The sequence below is a fragment of the Dasypus novemcinctus genome, chromosome 3, assembly GCF_030445035.2.
Source record: "Dasypus novemcinctus isolate mDasNov1 chromosome 3, mDasNov1.1.hap2, whole genome shotgun sequence".
NCBI lineage: Eukaryota > Metazoa > Chordata > Mammalia > Cingulata > Dasypodidae > Dasypus > Dasypus novemcinctus.
The window spans coordinates 45,778,288-45,805,949 of NC_080675.1; the positions used below are offsets into that span (position 1 = coordinate 45,778,288).

The 27,662-nt window shown below is 40.2% G+C and overlaps 3 protein-coding genes across 10 annotated transcripts in view; 1 reads left to right on the forward strand and 2 right to left on the reverse strand.

Annotated features, from left to right (window-relative positions):
* Window positions 1-14,929, forward strand: part of ZBTB25 (zinc finger and BTB domain containing 25) — a 37,863-nt gene extending 22,934 nt beyond the window's left edge. For 2 of the 7 annotated variants that reach the window (XM_071213891.1, XM_071213889.1), the window contains exons 4-6: window positions 967-1,001; window positions 2,764-2,876; window positions 3,788-4,057. In XM_071213891.1, the coding sequence (XP_071069992.1) occupies window positions 967-1,001; window positions 2,764-2,876; window positions 3,788-3,917 (278 nt within the window). In that variant the 3' untranslated portion in view covers window positions 3,918-4,057. Of the gene's footprint in view, window positions 1-966; window positions 1,002-2,763; window positions 2,877-3,787; window positions 4,058-4,097; window positions 4,211-6,541; window positions 10,104-14,843 lie in introns of those variants that run through there. The other 5 variants (XM_058293288.2, XM_023584344.3, XM_058293290.2 and 2 more) reach the window with 5 other exon arrangements.
* AKAP5 (A-kinase anchoring protein 5) lies at window positions 7,015-15,564 on the reverse strand. Its single transcript, XM_004477272.4, has 2 exons — window positions 15,381-15,564; window positions 7,015-12,902 (listed from the first exon to the last, which is right to left on the reverse strand). Exon 2 carries the CDS (start codon window positions 12,638-12,640, stop codon window positions 11,336-11,338), a length of 1,305 nt encoding a protein of 434 aa, XP_004477329.2. The 5' UTR covers window positions 12,641-12,902; window positions 15,381-15,564; the 3' UTR covers window positions 7,015-11,335.
* Window positions 15,565-20,083: 4,519 nt separating this feature from the next.
* The window catches only part of MTHFD1 (methylenetetrahydrofolate dehydrogenase, cyclohydrolase and formyltetrahydrofolate synthetase 1), a 71,871-nt gene continuing 64,292 nt past the window's right edge, over window positions 20,084-27,662 (reverse strand). For both annotated transcript variants that reach the window (XM_058293287.2, XM_071213888.1), the window contains exons 25-28: window positions 24,316-24,423; window positions 23,583-23,735; window positions 21,779-21,872; window positions 20,084-20,328 (exon numbers count right to left, since the gene is read on the reverse strand). In XM_058293287.2, coding sequence (XP_058149270.1) covers window positions 21,783-21,872; window positions 23,583-23,735; window positions 24,316-24,423 — 351 coding nt within the window. In that variant the 3' untranslated portion in view covers window positions 20,084-20,328; window positions 21,779-21,782. The remainder of the gene's footprint in view (window positions 20,329-21,778; window positions 21,873-23,582; window positions 23,736-24,315; window positions 24,424-27,662) is intronic.

The following is a 27,662-nucleotide window of genomic DNA, read 5'->3' on the forward strand; positions in this document are numbered from 1 at the left end:
AACAAAGAACAATGAAGAAAATATTTTCTATCATCTAGGTGATCTAAATCATAGATGGAGACAGGAAGTAGTGTAGAGATAAAAACAGTAATTCATTATGTTCTTTTAAAATAGTATTGGAGAAGGTTCCACTTGAAATATATATCAATCATGGAAGCAGATAATAGTCTGGAAAATATAGAATTCCTTTAAGGTTTATTTGCACAGGCAAATTCTTGATGTTATATCTTGGACCATTGATGTTATCAGTTTTTTTGTAGTGGTAAAATTGGCCATGTGAAGAATTTCATAAGTTATTTGTGTCTTTGTGTGTATTAGGCTAAATGTAGCTCTATGAATTTCTATTATAATTTTTTAAATTCTTAAGAGTGAAATCTGTAAATGATTATTTTCTGTGTTGTAGCTCTGTGTTTGTTTGATTGGCCTTTTTGAAAACTAGTGAGGTTATATGATTTCCAAGCCTGCATAGATATTAAATACAAGGAGTCACAAACTGTAATTTTCTACTTCAGGACCTCGAAGAATCCCTTGTGCTTCAGTATGTATCTGTGCCATACTTGATGACTTTTTAATAGATATTGTTCCAGATGCAAGTAATATTAATGCTACCAACTCTTCTGTTTTGTGCCAAATAAAGCCACTTAGCCAGATTAGAGCCAATGTCAACTCAAAGTACTTTAAAGAAACTTGGATTACAAAAACTTTGTACAATAAAAAGGTCCACTGAAGAAATCTTCAAAATACAAGTAACATATAGCAAATGTAGTAAACGGAAATCAATACATTGTATGGTTAAATTCTTCCTCCTAATGTATTGTGACTTCGCTTTAGAGATATTTTTAAAATGTTTTGTATCATCTGGTTGGAATTGAAACCATGGATTTCATGTGTTTTATCATGAATAAATTAATGTGAATTGATCATAAAACCTTTTAGTAGCTCATCTTATATGTTCTTATTTTACAGCAATGTCTGCCAAATGTTGTCTTCCTAGTGTTGAGGTAAGTAGTCTCTGTGCTGGGTAGCTTTTTGGATGTGTGATACAGAAATGCATCAGTGAGCCCATTTCTTACCACATAATATATGTTAATAGAAAACTAGTGTCCTAGTCAGGTGTTTTCCAAAAACCATCTCTAGAAAGAAATAATTGCTCATCGTTTTCCAGAAGTTTCCTGCTTTGCTCCTTTATTCTTTGTTTATTCTCTACTGTATCTCCTCCCTCCTCCAGCCACATAATTTACAACAGTGATTCTCAACTGGGCCAGTCCCCTTCCAGAAGCCATTTTGGCTATGTGAAATGTTTTTGGTTACCACAATGGGATCTGTATGTGTTTGTGGGGGGGTTGCTGCTGGCATCTAGTGGGTAGATGTCAGAGATGCCACTAAACATCTCATAAAGCAGAGGACAGCCCCCACATGAAAGAATTATCCAGCCCAAAGTGTTGTTGCCAAGGTTGACCATCCCTGGTCTAGAAGCTAAAATAAGTTTTGTGGTGGTTGTCAAGAGTTAAAAGACACAAAGAAACTTAAATTTGGGGATTTCAATCCCAGTCATCTTTGGTGTTAATACTCATCTGATGGAGTATGAGATATATGTTATCTCAGAATTAAGTTGTATTTGTATTATCCTTTATCCCAGCTTTTAAAATATAAAAAAATATGATTATTAAAAATCAGAGAAGTACTAATCAGCAAGACAGTTTTAAATCTATTCATATAATTTTTGAATTAAATTATGTCTTTAAAGAGGTCTCTGAAATAAAAATATGATCATAAGTTGTAATTTGTGTATGAGGTAAAATTTTAATCTGGCCAAAAGGTGGCACCAGTGTACCTTTTAAAAATGGCTTTTATATTATGTTCAAATTCAGCACCACTGTTTGCTTAATTCACTATTTATTTAGTCCCTAGCTTCTCCTGCATCTTGCTTTACTAAAGTAAAGCCATGACTAAGAATTCCATAACATATTAGGTACATCCTATATTTTGATGTCCCTCCTGATCAAGGTACTTTCAGTTTACATGTACATACATTATTGTAGCAGGTAACTTTTTGTACTATCAGATTTATAGGTTATATTGAGCATTTCTGAGGATTCTTCAAGGTCATTAACAGCAAGGCCATGGAGTCCTAGTCCCAGTCACATTGGTTCTTCTTATCAGACAGCCCAAATTCAGTTTTTGATGTTCTGCCTGGTCAAAAGAAATACAGGGCTATCTGAGTAAAGACTTCCTTGTTTTTTCCTTGTTTTTTTTCCTTCACATCCACAACCTGTCAGGTAGGTCAGTATTTTATTTTCTGGAGTTTACTTTTTCAAAACTGGTTCAACAACTGACTTTCTAAGCTGGTATTCTTCTGTTACTACCTTCCAACCTGTTCCATTCTCTGAGTAAGCTTAGACTTTTTTTTTTCCCACTTCTTTTATCTTTAATATAGTTCTCTTATCTTCAGCACTACTTGCCTTCCAATACTGAGTGGACACAGTCTGCCTTCAACTTTTACCCATCTTTTCTGTTTGCAACATTATTATTATTTATTATTTTAGGACTTTGCACCTAATCATCAAATGCTTCTCTTATGTTTATTTTTAAACTGATTAGCCATCTTGGAGAATGAGTCCACCTTCCCTCAGAAAATTTTTTTTTCAGTATTTATACAATGTTGAAACGTTCAGTGAAACAACTTGGTGAAATTATTGTATTGAGATCTTGGGAAATAAAAATATTCCCATAAACTATTGGAAAACCATAGTGTCCTTTCAGGTCAAGTTTGACGGAATGGCAGTGCTCCAGGAGGGGTTCTCTGCACAGCTACCCTGGCCCTTGCTCTCCTGGGAACCAAGGGAGAGACTTGTGCAGGAAGAAGGCCTAAGAAGGTAGCCCTTACTGGCTATAGTTGCAACCCCTTGAATGGTCTATGTTATTACTCTTTCTGGGCCAGCCAGGCCTTTGAAGAATAAGGTCCCGTGAATTTAGTTCCACATTTTCTGTAGTGGGTACTGTATATTACTTAGTCAAACCATATGTAGGTAAGCATTTAATAATTTTTATTTTTTTGTAATTGGCATCTGTTAAGTGCCTTATAAGGGGGAAGATCTGAAGAACCCATGGTGGTTCTTTAGAAAATAAAGGCACACTTGTTACTTTTTGAAGGAGAAAATACATCAATTTCAGAGGTAAAGGAAAAGGTCTTAAAAAGAAGAGCTAAAATTCTAGGGGAATGGGTCTCAAAAGTTTTCTTCGAGAGCCAGTTCTTATTTCTTGACATTGCTCTGTGCAAAGTTTGATGCCGAGCTCAGTGGTTCCTGTTTCTTCTTTCTATCACAATGTTTTCACATGTGGGAGCAAAAACATATAAGGGGAAGACTCTTTCCATTTTAAGAATCTCTTCACTGTTTTTGCAGATATCTGTTTGAAATATTGGTGGTTACACTAAGAGCCACCGTATATGGCTGTGCAGATTGTGCATGATACGACACTAGGGGGTGCCACTCATCAGATGGATGCTGCAGGGGGCCCTATGCCTGGCAGCCTTGCAGTTCCTTATCCTGGTTCAAATGTTTGGTTTAAGAAGACCTTACTTTAAATTTCTGCAGCAAGTATAAGTTCTCACTGAGAAAGCCAGGAAGTTATAGTAAACTAAAATACACAAGGATATAAAATACAATAATTTCAAAAGATATAAAATTAATACCCCTGGATGATGCAACTATATGTGTTTGTCAAAACATGTAGAACTGTGGGTGAATTTTACTGTATGTAAATTTAAAAAAAAATTTTTTTTTAGGTACTGGGGGCTGGGGATTGAACCCGAACCTCATCTGTGGGAAGCCAGCACTAAACCACTGAGCCACATTGGTTCATCTGAGTTGGTTTTCTCATTTGTTTTGCTTGTTGTTTTGTTTTTGATTTTTTAGGAGGCACTGGGAATGGAACCCAGGTCCTCCCATGTGGGAAGCAGGTGCTCAACCACCTGAGCCACTTCTGCTCCCTATATGTTAATTTTTAAAAAAGATTAAGGCCACCCAAATAAATATAGAAAAGTCCTAGAGCCTAATGAACCATGATTGACATTATTTACTATTATCCTTTTACAGGTCAGGAAAAATGTTGCCCAGACATTAAGGGTATAGAGGAAACCCATAAATTAAGATAAAATTCTAAGGCAGTGGACTTGGCCCAGTGGTTAGGGCGTCCGTCTACCACATGGGAGGTCCACGGTTCAAACCCCAGGCCTCCTTGACCCATGTGGAGCTGGCCCACACTCAGTGCTGATGCGTGCAAGGAGTGCCCTACCATGCAGGGGTGTCCCCCGCGTAGGGGAGCCCCATGCGCAAGGAGTGTGCCCCGTAAGGAGAGCCGCCCAGTGTGAAAGAAAGTGCAGCCTGCCCAGGAATGGCGCCGCACACACGGAGAGCTGACACAAGATGACACAACAAAGGGAAACACAGATTCCCGTGCCGCTGACAACAACAGAAGCGGACAAAGAGGATGCAGCAAATCGACACACAGAACAGACAACTGGAGTGGAGGGGGAGAGAAATAAATCTTTAAAAAAAAAAAAGATAAAATTCTAAGCAAATTCACCCTGAAATCAGGGAAATTAATGATAAGGTTGGTTGTGGTACATTTAAAGATTTATTTATTTATCTATCTCCCCTCCCCACCCCCCCCACCCCCGGTTGTCTGTTCTGTGTCTATTTGCTACGTCGTCTTTGTCGGCTTCTGTTGTTGTCAGCGGCAGGGGAATCTGTTTCCCTTTGTTGCGTCATCTTGTGTCAGCTCTCCGTGTGTGTGGCACCATTCCTGGGCAGGCTGCACTTTCTTTCGCGCTGGGCGGGTCTCCTTACGGGGCACACTCCTTGCGCGTGGGGCTCCCTTATGCGGGGACACCCCTGCATGGTAGGGCACTCCTTGCGTGCATTAGCACTGCGCACGGGCCAGCTCCACACGGGTCAAGGAGGCCCAGCGTTTGAACCGCGGACCTCCCATGTGGTAGACGGATGCCCTAACCACTGGGTGAAGTCCACCGCCGGTTGTGGTACATTTAGATAAAAGATCAGAAAGGTTGATTTTTTTTTTCCCCACCCAAATTAAGTAGAGACCAACTGTTTTTGGCATTCTGTACATCTGAACTTTACACAGAGTACAAGGATAGTTCTAACTGGTCATTCTGATCAGGAGGATTGAAATGCTTAGGTTTTGGATGACCCCTTTAAAGAGAAGTAATACTATGACTAAAGTTTCTATGCTGCAAATGGATAGTTCACATGTAACTTGTCTTTTAATGAGGATATTTCATTGGTTAAAGCATTCATACCTTTGGCTTCTTTAATTAGTTGTGATGAATTACCAATATGGTTCAGAGAACCACTGGGAGCCATACTGACTAGACACCCCCTGTGACCTGAAGGTATAGATGTTAAAGTAGGAATTTGGGGGTAAAAGTTTCACATACAAGTGTGCAAATAACTGCTTCTGCTTTTGTCACCTTGGGCTCCCCATCCACTACAGGCCTAGTTTTCTGGTCTCAGCTGTGAAAAGTTTATAAAAGGCTAAATCCCTGTCCCATAATTGCTTTATCATAAAGGATAAGATAAAGCCAAAAACCCTGAGTTTAGCCACAAGGTAGTGGGGTTGGAGAGAATGCTAATACAGAAGCTGCTGGACACTGCTACCACTTCTATTATGATGGGCTGGAATTTACAGAGACATTTTTCAGGCAGGGAGTTTTTCAGGCTAGGAAACACTACATCATCTTACCCTTATCTAAGATTTACTTAATTGTTCATGGTGTCTGCACCCATCTTTGCTGAGGATTTTCTGTGAACACATGGTGTGCTCATGTACAAACACACAAATACCCTCTTTTGTTAGCTCAGGAAGTTAAGTCCTGGTGATTGATTACAAGCTTTTAGGGAAAAAAAAGGAAAGTATAGGTACAAAGTTTTGGAGATCCAAGACTTTAGCATTAAAGGTAGGTCTAAAAAGGGACTGGCAGAATTGCCAGTAAGGACTAGTGTACCCTTTTTTCTTTTTGACTAGAAATGATTTAGTGAAACTGAAATAAATGAATATCCTGTATACAGTGCTTAATGTACATTGTACATTTACACTATAGTATACATTAATAAGACATTTTATAACTTGGTTTAGTTGTAAGGACTTTTAAGGCAGTACAAACTTTAAATTGGTCCCAGAACTTGGTTTATACAATTTTTTTACTCGGTTATTTGGAAAGCGTAAAGATCATTAACTCCTGGGTTGATATAATGCAGAAAATATAAAGTATAGCATAGATAGCAGGCCTCAAAGTCAGAACCATCCTTCTGATATAAGAAGTTTGTATAAAATTGAATTCCAGCTCTAGATGTTTGTGTTTCTCTCTGCTGGAGGTGGACTCTTCAAGGCATGTCATTGTAAAGTCTGCCCAATATCCAGTGAACAAGTAAAACTTTCAATAGTGCTAACTCAGTAGCTTGATCAGGGTGACCTTTATAGTTGTAAGAAATGAACATAATATACTCGCGTTTCTCTTAAGAAATTTCAGGGAAGCGGACTTAGCTCAATGGATAGAGCGTCCGCCTACCACATGGGAGGTCCACGGTTCAAACCCAGGGCCTCCTTGACATATGTGGAGCTGGCCCACGTGTAGTGCTGATGCGTGCAAGGAGTGCCCTGCCATGCAGGGGTGTCCCCCGTGTAGGGGAAGCCCCACACGCAAGGAGTGCACCCCATAAGGAGAGCCACCCAGCATGAAAGAAAGTTCAGCCTGACCAGGAGTGGCGCCGCACATACAGAGAGCTGATGCAGCAAGATGATGCAACAAAAAGACACAGATTTCCCAGTGCCGCTGACAAGAACAGAAGCGGACACAGAAGAACACACAGTAAATGGACAAAGAGAGCAGACAACTGGGGTGGGGGGAGGGGGAAGGGGAGGGGGGAAGGGGAGAGAAATAAATAAAAATAAATCTTTAAAAATTTTTTTTCAATAAATAATACAGCCTAAAAGCATGAGCCAAGGTAACATTTATTCTGTATTAATAATTGGTACATATATTAATTCAGCTTAAAACTTTTTTCTACAGAGTATTATTTCTTTAATATTAGCATCTGGTCCACAGTAATATAGTACTAATTTTAATGAGATACAAAATGGAATTTTTAGTTTTGTAATAGCTCATCCACTTTTAACATTTTTAAAGAAAAGAACTGTAAATATGTAATGTTATGCAGGCTTTTTTCTGCACCTGTTCACAAATTGGGACAAATACTGTTTATGTCAAAATTGAATTGTTCAAATTGCCCCTGTATTCAGATTACCACCCCCACCACATCGAACAAAATTAATTGCTCTTTCCTTGTGTTTCACTAGCACTTCATTGTCACTGATAGGGCACTCATGATGCTGCATTTTCTTGCTGTTTGCCTTAATCCCTGTCCTGGTTCCTGTAGTCGCTATTCCCTAGGACAAGTTCTTGGAGGGCAGAGAGCTTGTCCCCATTATCAAATAGTGTTTGGCTTATGTTACTAACACATGTATTGAGTCAAGTTGAATTAATTCAGGAAACAGTGAATTGTCTATCACTTCTAAATAAATTTCTGTTACTAGGTAAGGATCATTAAAAAATTTTTTAAATGTACCATAAAAACTACTGCTGGTTAATGTTTTGTATATAAGAAACTTAATGCTACACAATAAAACATCATAGGAATCTGAACCTAAAGAACCCCAAAACTTAAATGAGGATATTTTAAAATGCAGAAATGGCAGGTAGAAAAATTCAAAGCCTGATATATTGCGTATCAGATGAAATTAGCAAATTAACCTTATTTGAATAGTCAGCATTGAAAGGATCTTTTCAAACAATGGGATTCAAAAGCCTAACAATTATTTTTAAAATCCTGCTGTAAACCTCTAAAATTAATTCTTAACTATAAAAAATAAGGCAACTCGAAGTTAGAAATTTATCGATGAAATTAATTCCAGACTGAATACAGAAGCAAGATTTGACTGGTGCCCTCTTGTAACCCATATCTAAATGCTTTTAGGAGGAAGGTTATTCACATATACTGGTGAAATAATTTCTCAGAAGTAAATCAGTTAAGGGATTTTCCAAGACTCCACTAAAAAGTAGACGAATTAAGATTGTCACAAACTTGGTGCTGTCAAATAGATAACCTTGAAAGAAAATTATGCAGACAACTTTTCTGAAGAATTCCATTTGTGCCACATGCTTATTATTCTTTGAGGTGGAGGAGGTGACACAGAACATAATTTCTGTTTGAAAGTTCTTTTGTTTTCTGCTACCTTAACTTAAATGCTACCGCGTACTATTTTTATATCCTGTAAAGTACTTTGGGAAAATGTTAAGTGAATAGTGCTAATAAAGTAAAGGAGGCTTTTCATATTTGCTGGGTTATAAGAAGCAAAGTGAATAATACTTGACTCTTAAAAAGAGAAAGATAATATGCTGAAAAAATTAACGAGAAGCTGATAAACCACCCACCCAGCCTTGAAATATTCTGAGATCAAAGAAAATGAATCTAGCTAATTGATAAATATTAATTAAAAGCATTTATACCACAGCAAATTTAAATGAAAATTAAAGTGGAATTACTCTTATTGTCTTTCAAATGATCATTTTAATATTATCAAATGAATGTAAATCAAATGTACTGAATAAAAGCTTATTTATATTCATTTGATGTCTTGCCTAAAAGGTCAAATTGTTAAGGTAAATACTATAATTAAAATCCTTTATGAGAGACTTCTGTGCCACCTGAGTTCTGCTTTTTCTATAACAACAAAACAGTTTGGATCACCTTAGAAAAAAATCACTGTAATGGGGTTTGGCCATGTAGCAGATGTAATCAGATTAATATCAATTAATTTCTGGATTCCTTTTTCAAACTGGAATCCTACTTATTTAATTCTCCAAATAGTCTCAATAGGAAAGATTGAGGAGAAACCACTTAAGAATGAATGCAAGTAGAGTATATGCTTCATCATCAAAACAACCAACCAAATACATTCCAACAAAGAAAATATATAAAATCTTAAAGTAGAAACCTAGAACTAGATAAAATGGTATTTTCTTAACAAAAAAATTCATATATATTTACTTGGTATCTGTCTAAAACTTTCAAAATATTTTCAATAATAAGTTGTATTTTTTGCTTATTCATGAGATACTAAAAATTTAAAAGATAAGTATGTTGGCTTGAGGTGTCCTTGTAGTAAATGAAGACAGGATTCTTCAAAACATTGTAAAAGGCACCAACCTTAATCTAGTTTTAAAAATTGTTCACTTTAAAATATATGGCATTTGCTGACTAGCTGCTGTCCAAGTCCATTAGCACCGCATAGAGTAAATTAAAGAGAGTATTTTTAGAAAGGATGATCTAGCAGTCTTTTTTCTTTTAATGTTTATAAGTTGTACATGTTAAAAGAAATTGATTTCTTGGGTCATGTGTTTTTTTGTTGTTTTTCACTTGTGCCATGGAGTTTATTTTTTAAAAAAGATACATAAATCACACAAAAGGTCATGTGTTTTGAAAGACCCACCTTTCATCTTGCTAAATTGAAAGAGCGTATTTTGTTTTGTTTTTTAATTTTCCAGATTACATGCATGAAGGTAAAATCTTGGAGAAATACCTGTTTGCACCAATGAAGAATCTTGCTTGGTTCATTCCCAAAGTCAGAATAGTTTATTCTGCCAGAAGTCTCAATACTTGTAGACATAAACAAGATTATATAGGACAAATTGCACATAACTTTTTTATCTGCAGTCTATAAATAATCTAAGAACTCACTCAGTCCTTCTCTTATACATTCTTTCCTCCAAGATGAAGCTGTTATCACAAATACCCCACAATTCGGGTGAAGCTCTTCTTCATCTACTTTCAAAGTAACAATACCAGCACTTGGTTTGAACAATGTGGGGCCTATACAACATAAACTCTGAGAGGTGGGGAATTGTATTGTATTAAGGCCATTTGACACAAGTAAAGATTGAAATAGAATTACTGTTACAAAAATTATGACAATCATTGATGAGATCATTTGCCCCCCATTAAAGAACTGAGTAAAAATGGAAACAAGCCCTTCTCAGTTGTTATATTAAGTCCTTCCTCTTCTTCCTCTTTTTTCTTCTGTGTAAAAGATTAGCTAGATTAAAACTTCTGATGAAAAAGTTAATTTTCAGTACCCATGAATGCTTTTTACTGGTCTCTTTTAACACATAGACAAGATGAGAGAGAACTGACATTTAGAATGTAATGTGCTTTATGTACTTCAGCAATAACTTTTCATTTTCTATTCAGCTGTGTACATGGCTCATTCTTGGTAAGAAATGAATAATATTTTCACTGAATGATTATGACTCCCTAGGACTTTTACTGCCAGGCTGGCTTTGAATCCACACTGCCCACTTTGAGGAGGGGCTGATGAAAATTGTCCTTAGAGAAGTAATCCTGCACAATGTATATACTCCGTTATCTGTGATCATTTATTACTGGGGAATTTGGGGATGAAAAATTATAATCCCCTCTTTTTGTTATTTTTGATTAACTTTTAAGAAAATGAGCCCATGCTGAAATGGAGATATACTGCTGAGGCAGAAGAAAGAGAGGGACAGTGTACTCCCTGTTTCCACACCTTTGCACTCGGTAATTATGTGCCTATTTGAAGGAATTCATGAACCATTTTTGTAAGGGACTTGAACAAGACTAAAAAAATCACTCGTGTCTAATTCAAATATGTATATTCTGCACACTCTGGTAACAATAAGAAAATGCAATATGTTTTTTGAGGTAACAACTATAAATCACATTCACAAAAATAGCTCACCTTATTCACCATTTTAAACAATATAAAAGAGCACTGTAAAAAAAAGCTTTTGAAAACTGAATGCAATGTTAACCTATACACAGGGTTGAGCTATCCAGGGGAAACCAGACTTTGTGATATCAGAGGACAATTAAAGAGCTTATTAAAAAAAGAGCTTATTAAAGACCATACCATAAGTGCTCAATAACTACATCTTCCTTACCAAAAGCACTCCAATCTCCACATGCTGTTTCAGCAACTCCCTTTCTGTCACTTTGCATTACATTGTGTATTGACCTTCCTCCACTCCAGAAGTGATCGCATTTTAGTGGTAGGGAGAGCTTTATAAACTTGATTTATTCTTTAGCACTTTTGGACTAGGATTGTACCTTTAAATTCCACAGATGATAAATTTTCATTTGTTACTGAATTAGAAATGCCACAAATACAATAATTCATCATTAAGCTTTCTTCCTGGAAATTAAGTCATCTGGAAATTAAGTCACTGTAGAAGATTGTTTATTTTATCATCAGAGGCCATTTCATTAATCAGTTGAGCTACAGACAACTGGATAGCATTCTTGACAAGGGAAGCAGCAGTTTCTATTAGGAGCGTTTCGTATTGTTCTGAAGTTCTACCCTCAAAGCCGCTATCATTAGCAAAAACTCCTACTTGCTCATTTTCAATTGAAATTAAGACTTTTTTAGGGACATTTATAGATTTCTTAGCATCAAATTCACTGATTTCAGTGTCTGTAATAATAATAGCAATTGGCTCCATTCTTTTGCTTTCTTCTAATTTGGGTTTCTCTGCAATGATCTCAATTTCTTTAAAATCTGATTTATCAGTACTCTCTTCAGTATCTTTTGGCTTACTTTTTTCGGCTACAATCTCTCTGCTTTCCTGATCTTTCCAATTTTGTCCTCTTTCTAGGATATTGTTACTGGTTTCTTCCACAATTTGTTGATCTGGAATTGGAGATGAGGGAAGAACATCAGAAACTACTGGTAGCTGATGGTCTTCTTCTGAAGTTTCAAGCGAACTTGTTTGCTGGTGCTGAATACGTTGTTTTTCCCCAGTCTTTTCATAATCATTTTCAAGGGTTCCTGTTTGAATAGCGGAATGCCCAGTATGTAATCCAAGTTCTACTGAAACCATTTTCTCTTCAGGAGAGGATATGCTTTGGCTCACATTTGATTCACTTATCTTATCCCCATCTTTCTGTGAGATACCTTCACTTAGATCCTGGATCGTCTTGACTTTTGTTGCTTGGACATTTGATTGAGTCTGAGTTTTTGTATCCAAATGTTCAGCCTCTCCCTGTACTTTGATGCTGCAGTCTGAGTCTTCTACAATTTTGGAATGATTACTTCTTTTCTCACCTCTTGAGAATTTTATACAGGGAATCTTAAGTCTGGATTTAGCTTTTTCCTTAGAAAGATCAGCATCTTCAGCATTTATTTCAGGTTTTACTTTAGCCTCAAAAGGCTTTTGGTGTTTTGAAGACTCTGATCTTTTCCTGCGTGTTACAAGACGTTTGATTGAGGCCCAGGTCCCCTCGAGGGGCTCTGCCTGACCAGAAGCTTCTGCTTCCGGGGGATGCTTCCATGTGGCATCAGCAGCTTCAGCTCCAGCTTTGGGCTTCACTGCTTTGGCTGCTTTCTTTCTTCTCTTGAAGCAAAGCATTGATGCTTTCCCCTCTTGCCTCTCATCCTGAGGTCTACCTCCTGCTGATCTTTTCTCATCCTTGTTTTCTACTTGAATTTCAGAAAGTGTGGTCTCTATGTTTACACTACACTTTTTCATTCTCTAGAAGACTATATTCTGTCTTCCTCAGCAGCCTTTTATGACCAAAAAAAAAAAAGAAAAAGAAAAAGTGGCCCAAATGATCACACTAAGTAAAATTTCTTCAGTTGTTTTCATTCCTTTTATCTTATTCCATACAGTTGTTTTGGGTGGTTTCTCTGGTATACAAATGCCTAGTTTCTCTATTGCTTGTTACAGTTCTCTTTAATTTCTTCATGAAAGCCTTTTACTGGATATATTTTTGCTTTATTTAAAGATCAACCTGATGAGAGAAAGAGAGTAGTATTTTATTTTACCATCAGCCTCTTATTTTCTATAGGGACTATTTCAGGTAAATGTATATGATTCTACCAGGCATGCTTTCCATATAATTTACTGAAATAAATCACTGGAAGAAAAAACCTGGGGATTATTTTTGCCCTGTAAAAAAGATAACAATGTGACTCTATTTTCCTTTTTTTTTCTTTGTGAAAATTTTATTTCAGATTTCCCTGCAAACCTATTATTCTTTTACTCATTCCTTAGTTGTGCTATCTTTATAAATTACAATTTTAAATCACAAGTTTTGGAAACAAAAAAGCAGTAAAGAGCTCCTAATAAGCAAGCTAATGTTGATTTTTATTACATACAAAAGAATTTTGAGGTTGTAAAGGACCTTGGAAATGAAGACGAGTCAGATGATGAAATTGAGCCCAGTGGGGGCAGTTGGCCTGCTGAAAGTCATAGGCTAGATAAAGTCATAGTGAGTTAGAACTCCAAGGCTGACTCTGTCCAGTGTTCTTTCCATTATACCATAAGGTTTTTCTTTTAAAAACGTGTGTTCCACCAAGTGGAACTTCTCAGGCATACTCTTAGGGAAATTCAACATTACTGCCACTCTCTATTCAAATTTAGTTGTGTAATTTTTTATTTTATGTTAGTATCTGCTCTTCATACTTTTCCATGGTAATGAACACGTAGTGAAAGTCAGTAAGGGTTCACTATTATTTATTGAGCAACTCCTGTTTATTAGGCAGTGCTAAGCACTTTTACATACATCTCTAATCCTCACCACAATATTATAAAGTGAGTAGGTGGTGGTATTACCATCTACAGATAAGGAAATTGAGGCTTAGAGAGATTAAGCAATTTACCCAAGATGACACAGCTAACAGGTGGCAGAGCTCAGATTCGAGCCAGGACTGCCTGTTTCTGAAGATCATGCTCTGAACTACTGTGATAAACTGGGCTTATGAGTTTCATCAAAAAATGAATTGTTTGGAGATGCTAATCTGCACTAAATCCAGTAGTCAAAATTTTATAAAAATGTTTAATGGTCATTGAATTAACCATCATACAGCTCATCAATTCATAATTGAACCAAGCCGAGGCTGAGTTCTTGATATTTTAAAACTAAGTTTTTGAAATTCCTTTTATTTTTTCAGTTCTGAAACTAAGTTAAAAGCCAAATATAAGTTGATAGGCTATGCAATTGGTTAGCTGATTCGTTTTATATAAATATAAAGGTATATATTAAAATTAATTCATAGAATGGTATACCAAAAAATGGAAGTATGAAGTCATCATCTAGCAAAACTATGAATTTCAATTGATGAATATTCTAAAATAAGCAAAGGGCTCTTACCTTGTACTGTTTTATGTAAATCCCTCACTGCTGAAGTTTCACCTGTATAGCCCTTAATTCTATGAACCTGAGAAGGAACTGGAACCCTGAAAATCAGTTTATGATCCAAGTAAATATCCACTTAGTTTGAGTTTTGCATACTCCATGCCTCTGCCAGATTAAATCTTTCACCTCTGAACTGTGATGGAACTAAAACGTGAACATTTTACAGTATGTCCTGATGTAATAGCTCAATAAGCACTAGAACCTCAGCTGGTTATAGCTTTAAGTCGCACCTCTTGTGAGTTCTCAGCACCTGAGCAGAGGATTACTATTAGAAATATTGAAATTAATTCATGCCCAAAGACAATCTTGAGAAGCTAACTTGAATGTATATCACCCTGGAGAAATAAATACCCAAACAGAAAGCTAACTGAAATGGAAACTTTGCAGAATATAGTTAGACTGCAAATGATTTGCCCTTAACCTGCAAGCTTTATTTTATCGCCTCAGGAAATCTTTAAAGTCTCGGTGGTCGTTCCCTGACAGAATTGCAGGTCTGATGCCACAGAAAACACCACCTTCCCTTTTCCCCTTCAGCAGTAGCAAAGCATGGAGGCAAAGAACAACCACTTCCTGAGGAGAGCGGAGAATCTTTACCAGCGCCAGATACGGACCACGAAGCCTCCTTCTGAAGCAGGGACTCGCGCCTTCTGGCTTGATGCCCCTGACGGCTAGAGATAGAGCGCAGGATAAAGTACTCAAAAAAGGAAAGTGCCGGGGGCGTGGAACAGATAACTCGGCTTCGAGCTACCAGCAAAATTATAAAGACCAGGAACCCAAAATCACATCCTCCCCCACCTCCCACCCCCAAAAAAAGGGAGGGGGTAAAGGAGGAAAAGAACGGACATCCCATGCTTTTACAGCGAGCTGTTAACACGAAGCGGGTAGGTGGGCAGAGCGGAAGAGGGGCCCCTGGCGAGAGATCCCGGCGGACCCCCTTGGTTCCGACTCCAAGCCAAGTCGGGGGTCCGGGGTCCCGGGGTCCAGCGGGCAGCTCCCGCCCCAGCTGGCAGTGGACTCGAACCCGGCTGCGGGCCCTTCTTCCCCTCGACCTCCTCGCCTGCCTTCACTTACCGAGGAGAGCAGCCAGCGCCTCTGGCCAACCCTGCTCCCGAGGTCGGGGGCGCGCTCGCAGGGCCGGGCGTCCTGACAGCCGGGAGCCGTGGTCGCGCGGGTGAGCTCGCCGCCGGCTGCAGAAGGACCGCAGCGGGGCGGCACCCCCTCCCCAGCCGCGTGGGGACCGACAGCTCGCTGCGCCAATGCGCGCGGAGGGGCGGGCGCCGGGCGGGGCCAGGGCTGGGGGCGGCCGGCGGGAGCGGGTGGGCGCAGGCGGGGCGGGCAGAAAGCTGGGCCCACCTGCGGGCCGCTTGCTCTGCCACGTGCAAGCAGACCTTCGCACTCGCAGCACGCGCGCGAATCCAGGCTGCTGGATCACAGCAGGGCAAGGGGACGCCGAGAAAGAGCGAGCAGGGAGACAGAGGGGACGACGGGAGTGAGCCCCCTTAATTTCTGGGATGCAGGGTAGGTAGCACAGTTTTAAACTATAGGCTGTCAGGTTACAAATATCCCTCACCTCACCGCCAGCTTCTCCCTCCCCTTCCCCCCCAATATTTAAGGACTCGGCAGATATTAAAATGTAAAGGTAAGATTAAAAACTGTGCATAGAGTGAGATCTCGTTTGGAGAAAAAATTATAAATATGAGTGGAAGCGGAGAGAAACAGAAGTGGGCTCGGGCGTAATCAAGTTATCATGATTCATGGCCAAACAGACCATCAGAGGCCCAAAACCCAGACACTATTTTCCCCAGTTTAGAAGACAGGTCGAGACAATTATCGCCTGTGCGTAAGAACAATGCTTGTGGTCTCTCTCAAGCATCTGCATCCACGCTGACAGGGTCAGAAGGGCACAACAACCCAGCTTGATGGGTCTTTTAAATCTACATATGTCCCAAAGTAAGTTGAGGTAGGTTACAATTTACCTATGTTTCCCTTTGGGTCATTCCTGGGCATCTAAAATCTTGTCTCTTTCAATCAAACTGGATAGAGGACAAGAGATGGCCCTCCTCACAATTTCAGCCCCAGTCAGGGAAGAGGGCACAGGCATCTACCCTCCTGCCTGACTGGCTAGGTGGTGTATTTTCATACATTTTCATAGTCTTTAAACAAGTTCCTGACCACAGTGAAAAGCACTGCAAATATTTATTTGTATATATAGGGCATTCAATGATATCCAATGAAAGGTGTTGCTATGAGAGCATAGGGTGACTTGATTTGGGTTTACTACTAAATGGGTTTACTACAAGGGCATTCCTGGGAGCTGGAGCACCACACATTGTGAGGACCAAGTTAGGAGAAGGACCACATGCCTGCCTCCTCCACTGCTCCCCTCCCAGGCACACAGTCCCAATGAAGACCCAATTAGGGTGCAGTTAAGAACTACTGGCAAGCAGCTTCATCTATTTCCTTTCTTCAAAACGATCATGATCTTTAGGAGGATAAATCTGTTTTCCCCTTTTGGATGTTCTTCCAGACTATATTTTACCTTTGTAAGATTCTGTAGCCTCCACTGAGATTTACCAAGGAAATAACTTCTTAGGACACCAAAGCAAAGCTGAATCTAAGTAGCCAAGATCTTAAATTCAAAGATAAAAAGTTGTTAAACAGGAAAATCCATAAGCATCCATTTTAGTTGTAATTAACTGTAGCTATGTTCAATTGCAAATACGAATCTATGAAAATGTCCTTTATATCCTCAGATGCGTTGCTAACCCTGCTTGCTGCCCATTTTGAACTTTCAGCAAACCAACTGAAACCCATGCCACCTATAACCAACTGAGATGCTATTAATGCAATCCAAGGGTGTTCAAAGGTAGCACAACTGGAGTTTGTAAAGGTTGCAGGCAAAAACAAGATGAGCGTATCTAGAAGAGGACAGGGACATGGAGACAGTCCCACAGGTTGAAACAATAAAGGCAACCCTAGTGACTTGTAGATCTTATTCCACTCATTTTGCTTTTAAAAAAAAAAAAACAACAAAAACGCCAAAAACTGAAAGGGCAATGAAAGATGGTTTGAAGTAAGAGGTAAATTGCTTTTTTAGTTGAAGGGCAAATTAAGGCAAATTTCTTTAGGGTGTAATATATATAATTCGTCTCTGTCCTCCACCACAGACATATTCAGTCACACATAGTACTATAAATAAAATGCTGCACCATGGTTTTTCTTTAGGATATGATTAGAACCCGATGCCGTATCTGTTTTTAAAGATGTATTCAGTATCTCATGCATGAAAGAAACCCATCATCACTGAATTCTCTTCAGAGTGACAGGTTAAGATATTACCCGTATCGTCTACTACTCCATTAGCAGCTTTTCATTATATAATGGGAAACAGGCTATAAATGTCTCTCTCCAACCTGATGAAAAATTATCCTACCTACAGCTTATCTTGTTAATATCACCAGATGCAGTTTGCCAATAAAATAGTTTGCATATTTATCTCAACAATATGCTACTGATCATACCATTTCTCCCCATTCTTGTCTCTACCCACCCACAGCCTGGGCTTGTAGCTACCAAAAGTGGTTTATAATTTCTTGCTAATATCCTTTACATTTTAGAAAATCTTCTGGGAATAAACCCTAAAATGCTCTTCCTTGTACATCACTGAATGAGCCTCCATCTCCAGTTCTCCCATGGCTTGATCTGCTCATGGGCATCAGGGTCACACCAGCCTACATGAGCTCAACAGTAATTCTGCTGCAATCTGCTTTACTCAATAGCACATAAATGCTGCCGTCTCTCTCTTCTGAATTTACAGCTCTAATGCACGGCAACAGCCATCTGAGGCACAGCTCAGAGAAAGTCCCATCTGTTTATCAGTAATATAACTAATGTGAGGAGGAAATTAGCAGCCCAGGAAGGTAATAATAGGTGCAGGAAGGTCAGTGATCTGTGACTTGTGGTCCTAAGGTTGAGGCACTGAGCCTCTTCTGGAGGCCCATGCTAACTAGTACCCCCACCGTTTATGCTCCTGTGGGTCTTTCTTACAGGTGTTCAATTAGCCTACAGCTATTTTTTGTTCTTTATGCCCTCTTTTATTCTGGATATGGTATCAGTAAGCTTGTACTTATGAATACCTCTTATTTATCAGAGAAGATTGAGGAATCAACTCCAAAAAACCCCATGCATTGAAGAGAGACCAGTATCTTCTCTAATCTAATTTTTCCCTCTACGTCCTCTACTTTCTATCATCCCTTCCTCCTGAAGAGATGTGAAATGGGCATAACTTCCCACTGCTCATAAATGGGATGCCCATTTCTGTAGAAGCTGTGAACTGCCTTCCAGGAAGAGCTCTGAAAGGCAGTATGATGGTAAAGAGCACAGGCTTTCGAATCTGATAGCCTGGAACAAATCCCCGCCTAGGCGGGCATTACCAGTGCAATCTTGCAGTTTGCCTTTCTGTAAAATGGGGTATATATCTGATTTAGATTTGTACTACTGTAATTTTTTTTTTTTAATCGCTACACACTTTCAACCAAAGGTCAGCTTTCATTTTGAAGCTGGAGGCCACCCTGTAGAGAATTCCATTGCTAGGAATCAATCCTACAGACACTTCCACACAAGTTGCAAAGATCCCTATGAGAGTATTCACTGCCATGTTATTTATAATAGCAAAAAGAACACAAAACAATGCTAAGTCTACATCAACAGAGGACTGTTTAAATACCAGACAGTCAAAAGAAACAAGGTGGGTGCTGACTGCTGATATATAAGATCTTCAAGATAAATTGCCTAGTGGCAAAAGCTGGTTGTACCATTTGGAACTCTGCATTTCTGTACAAACAGGTCCCAAATGATGATTTCAATCACAACCACACTGAGTGCTTACAGTGTGCCAGGCACTGAGCAAAGCAACTTAGATGACTTGTTTGCTTACTTTCACAACCACGCTCATGAAGTAGATACGAAACAGCATCCTCATTTCCATGGGGAGATGGCAGCTGAGAGATGGGTGAAGCTCTAATTGGTAGAGCTGGGACTCTGCATGACATGAGACCCCTTTGTCATACTGCCTCCCAAAGCACTGCCACCATTTGTTTGGACTGTAATACCGACTGAATTATAACACTGATGTCAACCCAGAAAATTCAACATAATAAAACCAAGGACCCCTGGGAAGACTGTGCTCTGCCAACATCAGTGTTTTGCATTGGCACCAGTGAAGATACAGCAGCCTGTGGAAGGATCTACTAAAGGAAAATGAAGGGGAAATGAAGGGGGGAAAGGGAGAAAAAATGGGAAAGGAACAACAGGGATAGAAGATACTGAACAAGGAGAAAAGGGAAAATATTCTGTAGGGAGAGGTAGAGCCCAGGCATAGAGCAGAAGCTCAGTAAATATTTGCTGAACCAACAGAGTAGAACGGACTCCCCTCCTGAGGTTAGTATTATGGGACCATCCTTCTTGGGAACCTTGTAGAAGTAGTACTTCCTCAGAGAAAAAGTTCAAGCAACATAAGAAAGTATATGGTAAAAAGGCAAGTCCCCCTTCATATGTCCACCCCAACCCTCTCAGGAAGTCTGATTATTTGTCCTCTTGGAAATATGCACACACATACACACTCATTCTCCCCTTTAAACGCAAACAATACCACACTGTCCATACACTGCAGTTTGCTTTTTCACTCCCAGGGATCTGTTCAACAAATGGGCTCACATAGGATAGCAGAGATACTGCAGCATAAGTCCACAAAAGCTAAAACTTAAACGTTTAAGTACAGAGATAGCAAAATTATTTCATTTTATTCTGTGGAATTTTCCTAAGGTAAATAGTCACATGCATGATTTAGGTTAATTTGTACATGAACATGGGAGTAAAGTTTGGAGGAAGGCTTTTGGGGAAACTCCCACTGTTTACTTCAAAAGTCGTTCAGGGGCAGGGGCTGACTTCTCTTGACTTCCCTATACTCCCAGGCTCACAGTGATCAAACTTTCAAAGCAGCTTCTTGAGGATGGACAATCTAGAAGGAAAAGCAAACAAGAAATAAATGTTTCTTCTTCTGTTCATATTGCACTATATCATATACTCTTACACTGTCAAATGTTAACACATTCACATCCTTTCCTACAACCAACTCTTCCAGGGTCTGTCCAGATGTAGACTTGAAAACTTGAAAATAATACACAGTATTTGAATTATGTTTGAGGAAATTCTGCTCAAGACCATGCCAAGCAGTAAGCTGGAATTACATTTCAATGGCACAAAATACCCCTTCAAAGAAGTGTCCCCTTAGCATTAAGCACACAAATTCTCTCTTCTTGCCATTCTTAACAGTTGCTTAAAATGCTTACTAGAGTTTGCTTCCACCTAAACCTTTACTTTCTTAAAACAATGCAAGAGCTTTTTTCCTGCGTTATATTAATCTTCTTGATACTCTTGTCTTCTGGCCCTTTCTAGTCTTTCTCGAGCCCTCCCACATCCTGGGGTCCACACTGGGATTGCAATTCCAGGTCAGCTGCACAGCTCTCATGACTCCCTTTCATTTTTGTCCAAATCTGGATTCATTTTCCCAAAACTCATGTCTTCCTTTTTTTTTTTTTTTTTTTTCAGTTTAATTCCTCATTTTGCTGGAGGGTGTTGCTAAGTTATTTCCTAGGAAAAGATGCGGGAGTGGCCAACCTTCGTGTATCTAAAAACATCCAGATAGACTTAGCTGGGTATAAACACCAGGTTGAAGGTCATCTTTCCGGTGAGCTTGGAAGGGATGCCTCCATTATCTACATGCATCTTTTATTGCTAATAAGACAGGCATTTGGTCTAATCTCATTTTTTGTAGGCAAACAATTTTTCTTCTCTGGGGGATTTTCTTCTTCAATGTTTTTATGTAAACCAGCTGAGTTTGGGGATGGATCACTTTTAATTTATTGTGATGGACACTTGGGAGTCTTTTGCCTAAGACTTTTGTCTCAAGAACCTCTGGATTGGTCCTGTTTCTTTCTCTATTTTCTGGGACATTTACCCAACTCTTACCTTCTAAACTGTCTATTCAGAGTACACAGGCCTTCAGCTGGTCCTGCCCTCTACTGTGCCCTCAACACTAAACTCAGGGCCTCTTGGGACTCCAGGAGAGGCTCTATCCAACTCTACAGTCCCCACATAGTTCATGGGACAACTTCTCCCCTACCCTGTCAACCTATGACAATCCATGCTTTGTCCTCTAAAACTATGTTCCAAACTCGTTGGTTACTGCCAACTCTCATTACTTTCCCCACTCCCTGGTGTTCATACCCCTACAATGAGTTTATCCCCTTTTTTTTTTCTTCCACTTTTATTTTGGGGATGTCTAGAGAAATATTTTGAAAGCATCAGAGGTTGAATTTTCATAGCTTTAGTTTAAGAAATTGAGCCCCATAATTCATAAATAAGATTCATGTGGAAAAAGCAAAACTCTTTTACCAGTAACAGCTTACCTGTTTAAAACAGCCCATTGACCTGTTCGGTTTCAGGGTCCAAATCAATATCATAGAAACAGGGCCGGGTAGGGAGTCCAGGCATGGTGCTCATCTAGGAGAGGTAAAATAGCATGAAAAATGAACTTTTGGGCCATTTGTGATCTTTTCTTCCACCTTTTCCTCAGACAGAAAGCCCAAGGCACAGAGATCAAACATCATTTATAGTTTTCGGTAAAGGGGCATTTCTCTCCCGTTAAACATTAAAAATAAGTCATTGATCCTGATATGACCTCCAAGAGAAACCCTCAAGTCCGTCAGCAAAACCAAAGGCCAGGCTTCACTGCTGTCTTCCATACTGACAGGTGCAGCAAGAAGGAACAGGAGGTGCTTCCACCTTCACCCTACAAAGGGAGGTGCCGGGGAGCTGAGGCATCATTTGCTGACCTCCCTGGCTCTCACGCCACAAGACCAAAAGGAGGTGCAGGCCTGTCCGTTTTTCCATTTTGTTTCAAAGAATGCTGTGTAGATGTTCATGTTATTTTTGCTTCAGCAACATGACATTAGGAATTAGTAGTCATTAACTTAAGACGTTTCTGTACATAATCCAAATGGTTTTACAATCACTCTTCTTACTGGTCTAATTTGGCATTCTAATGCATATGAAATAAATATGTACTTTTCTTGATTTTGACAAATATCTACTTAAAAAAAAAGGCCATACAGATTTCCATCTAAGTTTTATTTATTTCTCCCCCCTCCCTCCATTGTCTGCTCTCTGTGTCCATTCGCTGTGTGTTCTTCTGTGTCTTCTTGTACTCTCATTAGGTGGCTCCAGTAACCATCCTGGGATCTTTCACAGTGGGAGAGAGGAAAACATTCTCTTGCACCACCTCAGCAACCCAGTCTGTTGCGTCTCTTACTGTCTCCTCCGTGTCTCATTTTGTTGCATCATCTTGCTGCAACAGTTCTCCACATGGGCCAGCACTCCTGCACAGGGCAGCACTCCATGTGGGCCGGCGGCCTTCACCAGGAGGCCCTGGGTATCGAACCCTGGACCTCCTATAAGGTAGACAGGAGCCCAATTGCTTGAGCCACATCCACTTCCCTATATGGCTCTTAAGTAAAATAAAAACTCAGTGTATTTTTATCTGTAACAATCTCTTGTATAGATCCAGGAAACCCGGGCAGAGGGTCAATGTTAACTTTTGGGACAGTGTTTGTTGAAACTGTGATTATGTCTTAGAGCATCCTTCTACTTCCCTATAAGCAATTCTCCTTCCTTAATACTCATAAACTCTGAAAGGTAAGAAAGCATTTGGTACCTGAAGTGTACCCTGAAGTGCAAATAAGCCCTTTCACACGTACAGGGTTCATTCACCTTTAAAGGGCAAAATTCCTTACTCCACAGAAACAATGACTTCCCTGACTTCAGGTATAAATTCTAGGCCCTTCATGGGAAGGGGCAGAGCCTCTGTCCCTACATTAGAGGCACGCTGGGTGCACTGAGTGAATTTGTGTAAAGTGCTCAATAAAGGTTAACCTCAATTACATATCCGGCATCACCACAGCCTCTATCAGCCCATTCTGGATTCAATCCGGTTCAAACTGTCCCTGGGAAAGAGGATTTTGTATGCAGTGGAAGTCACCCCGGCATTACCCTTAAACTGACACCAAGACGGTCCACAGCAAGGGGTAAAGGCCTGACGCCCAACTTTCTTCTCTAACAACAAACGCTACTCATTTAGTATTTGCTTGATGGCTTCAGCAATTTCAGGTGAGAAGCACAGAGGAGCAAGGATCTCTCTCCACTTGCAGCACTTACCGTTCCAACCAAGGGGTACAGAAAACCAGCCCCCACACTGGCACGGATGTCGCGGATGGGCAGGACAAAGCCTGTGGGGACACCTTTTTGCTCTGGATTATGAGACAAGGACAGGTGTGTTTTGGCCATGCAGATGGGCAAATTTCCAAAGCCCTGGAGAAAAATGGAGAAGAAAGGCAGAAAAATGAGAAGTTGACAGATACAACCACAAACATCTGGGCATCATGACTATACAGATTCTTCAATTTACTTGAAATGCCTAACTCCCTTTGTATCTGCTTCTACCTCACTGCCCTCCAGGTTAGTTATTATAGACCAAAGATATTATCTCAGTTGGTTGGTGGAAAACCATATCCACAAACTAGTATTACATTTTATTTTCATCTATATTCTATAAGCTATTAAAAATGAGTTTGTAGTAGACTTGAGGATACAAGTGAAGGCAGTTTCCTCAATAAGATGTTCCATATTTCCTCAAGGTTTTTCACCTACTCACCTATCATCTATGATAGGTACAGCCTGGATTATACCTCAAGAAAGAAGTTCAAAGTAGAAAATAACTTGGGACGGAACCACCTAATGCAAGCACAGTATTTTAGAGGAGAGAAGGCTGCCTCCCAGAGAACGAACGCATAGCACTGAGTGCCTGGCAGGGCTGGGAGGAGGACTCAGGGACTCTGACTCCAAGGCCTGCTTTGTAAGAGTAAAAAGAACAAACCAATGAAACATTTACCTGCTTTGTGTAGACTTCAGCTTTCTGTTGTGCTTCGGGGAGCAATTCAATGTCGTCTGCCCCATAGATCTTCTGAGCGATGATCCTAATCTTATCCTCAACAGGGAGCTAATGCATAGGAAAGAAAGGGGGAGACTGTGGTTGGACATATGGGGGATGCTTACCTGGGAGAGGGCCCATTCCAGGCCAGAGTCCCCTAAGGGCCAGCAGGTGTTTTTTATATAAAGATATACAAATGGTTTGAGGCTTATTGAGTTAGAAACACTTTGGCACCAACCCCTAGAATTTGCAAGTGGAAGATATCCCATGGGGTAAAGTTACTATATCCATAGTTATATATTATTTGTTTGCACTAGGTACATCATAAAGAATATTGCTAACTACCCAAGAATAATTATTTCTTCATAAATAAAAAGTTAATGTTCTAATACTGGAGATCAGTCTCATGTCAAACCAGACCTGGATATTGCTTATGAAATAAGACAATCAATATCTAGCCACACAACCCCCAGTTTGTACATGAGATGCAGATGCTATCCTTAACAGAACATATTGAGGGTTAATGGCTGTTACTTAGACCAAGTCATAAAAATAAATCACCATGTGGTAGATACACGCAATAAAATATTATTTGGCCATAAGAGTGTAGTTCTCGGGAAATGGACTTTGGCCCAGTGGTTAGGGCGTCCGTCTACCATATGGGAGGTCCACGGTTCAAACCCCGGGCCTCCTTGACCCGTGTGGAGCTAGCCATGCGCAGCGCTGATGCGCGCAAGGAGTGCCGTGCCACACAAGGGTGTCCCCCGCGTGGGGGAGCCCCACGTGCAAGGAGTGCGCCCGTGAGGAAAGCCGCCCAGCGTGAAAAGAAAGAGCAGCCTGCCCAGGAACGGAGCCGCCCACACTTCTCGTGCCGCTGACGACAACAGAAGCGGACAAAGAAACAAGACGCAGCAAATAGACACCAAGAACAGACAACCAGGGGAGGGGGGGAAATTAAATAAATAAATAAATCTTTAAAAAAAAAAAAAAAAAAAAAAGAGTGTAGTTCTGAGACATGCTACTACATGGAAGAACCTTGAAAACATGCTCAGTGAAATTCGCAAGACACATAAGGACAAATGCTGTATGATGTCACTTAGATATCTAGAAATGGCAAATCCACAGAAACAGAATGTAGATTAGAAGTTACCAGGGGTTGGGAGGAGAGAGTAAGGAGGGTAGTATATGTTTGGTGGATATGCAGTGTAAATGAAATTAATATTAAAAAAATTAAAAATAGAAAAAGTAAAATAAAATTGCCCAGGTATTAAAGAAAAAACCTAGTGCCTTATACGATCAATGTGTGTAAGGAGTGGAGTGAAAGGATGCTTTTTGTAGCACCTAAAGCAAGCAAAACTCTTTTTGCACTGCAACGGATGGAGGCCAGTGGTCTAACCAGCGAGAGCCTCAGGTTCCAGGGTTGTCTCCTCCAGGGCAAAGCTGAGAAGTGGAACCGGGGTTCTTATCCCCATGCAGTCGAGTTCAGGGCACTATGATTTAGAGCAAAGAGCACAGAGAGAGACTGCCTAAAGAAAATGGGAGAGAAAGCTACTAATAGTAACTTGGATGAGCAAATTACTAAAGTTAGGCAATATATCTGGCTTTATACTCCCAAGTAACTGAGGCAAAAAGAACTTGTTGGGAAATTTTGTTTTTAACAGATTTATTAAGTTTTGTTTTTCGAAGGAAGCACTATCTATAAAAATTTTTTTGTCTTTTGAACTTAACAGTGATAATTTATGAATTAAGAGTTATGACTGGGCGGTGGACTTGGCCCAGTGGTTGGGACGTCCGTCTACCACATGGGAGGTCCGCGGTTCAAACCCCGGGCCTCCTTGACCCGTGGGCTGCTGGTCCATGCGCAGTTCTGATGCACGCAAGGAGTGCCCTGCCATGCAGGGGTGTCCCCCACGTAGGGGAGCACCACGCGCAAGGAGTGCGCCCCGTAAGGAGAGCCGCCCAGCGTGAAGGAGGGTGCAGCCTGCCCAGGAATGGCGTTGCCCACATGGAGAAGTGACACAACAGGATGACGCAACAAAAGGAAGCACGGATTCCTGTGCCGCTGACAACAACAGAAGCGGACAAGGAGGCGCAGTGAATGGACACATAAGGCAGACAACCGGGGTGGGGGGGGAGGGGGAGAGAAATAAATAAATAATCTTAAAAAAAAAGAGTTATGACCAGCAGTTGCTGAATGAAAAAAAAAAAGTGGGAGCCTCCTGTTTTCAAAACAGTTTTAGAAAAGTTCCTGGTAGAAATGTGTTATAAAGTCCTCACTGTCATTTCTTCCCAGTTTCCCGATGGCTTGAGGATGGGGTGATGTGGAGGCGGGCTTGGTGAGGGTACCTATGAATCATTTGCATTTATGCACAAATTTGTGTTTACAGAATTTTCTTAAAAAAAAAAAAAAAAAGATTGGTTGAGCAGATCTGCAAAGCAGACCATAAAACCAAAACTGTTACTAGTCAGCATATTAGACCTGCAAGGGGCAAAGAGAAATAAGAGAATATCAAAACTCGAAATGCAATAGTTTCTTTTTCCTTTGATCTTTTTATGGCCATTTTCGAAAGTATAAAAAACTCAGCCTAGAGAATATAAACCAAATTAAAACTATAACATCCACCCCACATTCCAAACAAAGTTTCCAATTGTTATAGACACACTACTTTACGTTCAAGTACCTCCCAGAATACATAGGACAGAGAATTGAAAACAAAACAGAACCCTATAATAAGAATAACCTTCTCTGAACTTTATTGTATCATAGAATAAGCAGTGCTTGGTGATGAAAACAATGTTTAAGCCTGTCAAGCGGCTTTGGTTTCACACTTTAGACCTCTGAACTAGAGGCAGAACTGCTTCAGGAAATGACCTTACACACATACTTATTTCCTCTATTACTGGGAAGCGGTCAGAAAAATTTTCCAACCTCTATGCAGCCCCTTGTAAACTGGCCACAACATAGCTGGCGCCTTGGGTTAAAGGGTATAGTGAATTTACACTTGGTTCTACGTGTAACCCTCCAAGAGAAAATCCCATCTCCACTGGCTCCACATCTACAGCATTTCTGCACAGGAACACCTCTCTCCTTCTCACAGCAAGAAGGCCTGTGGTGCGAGCTCACCTCTCTCCGCCTTCTTGCCTGGACCCCCTACTTGTGAGTAAGCAGTAGTGTGCATTGATAAGAAGGCTGCCTGGGGTTGGGAGTCCAGGTTGCAGTTGTGTAACTCTCCCACACAAGAACTAAACCCTCCAGGCTGAGGCTGCTGGACCCAGGGCTCTACACAGAGGCACCGCCCTGTGCTCTT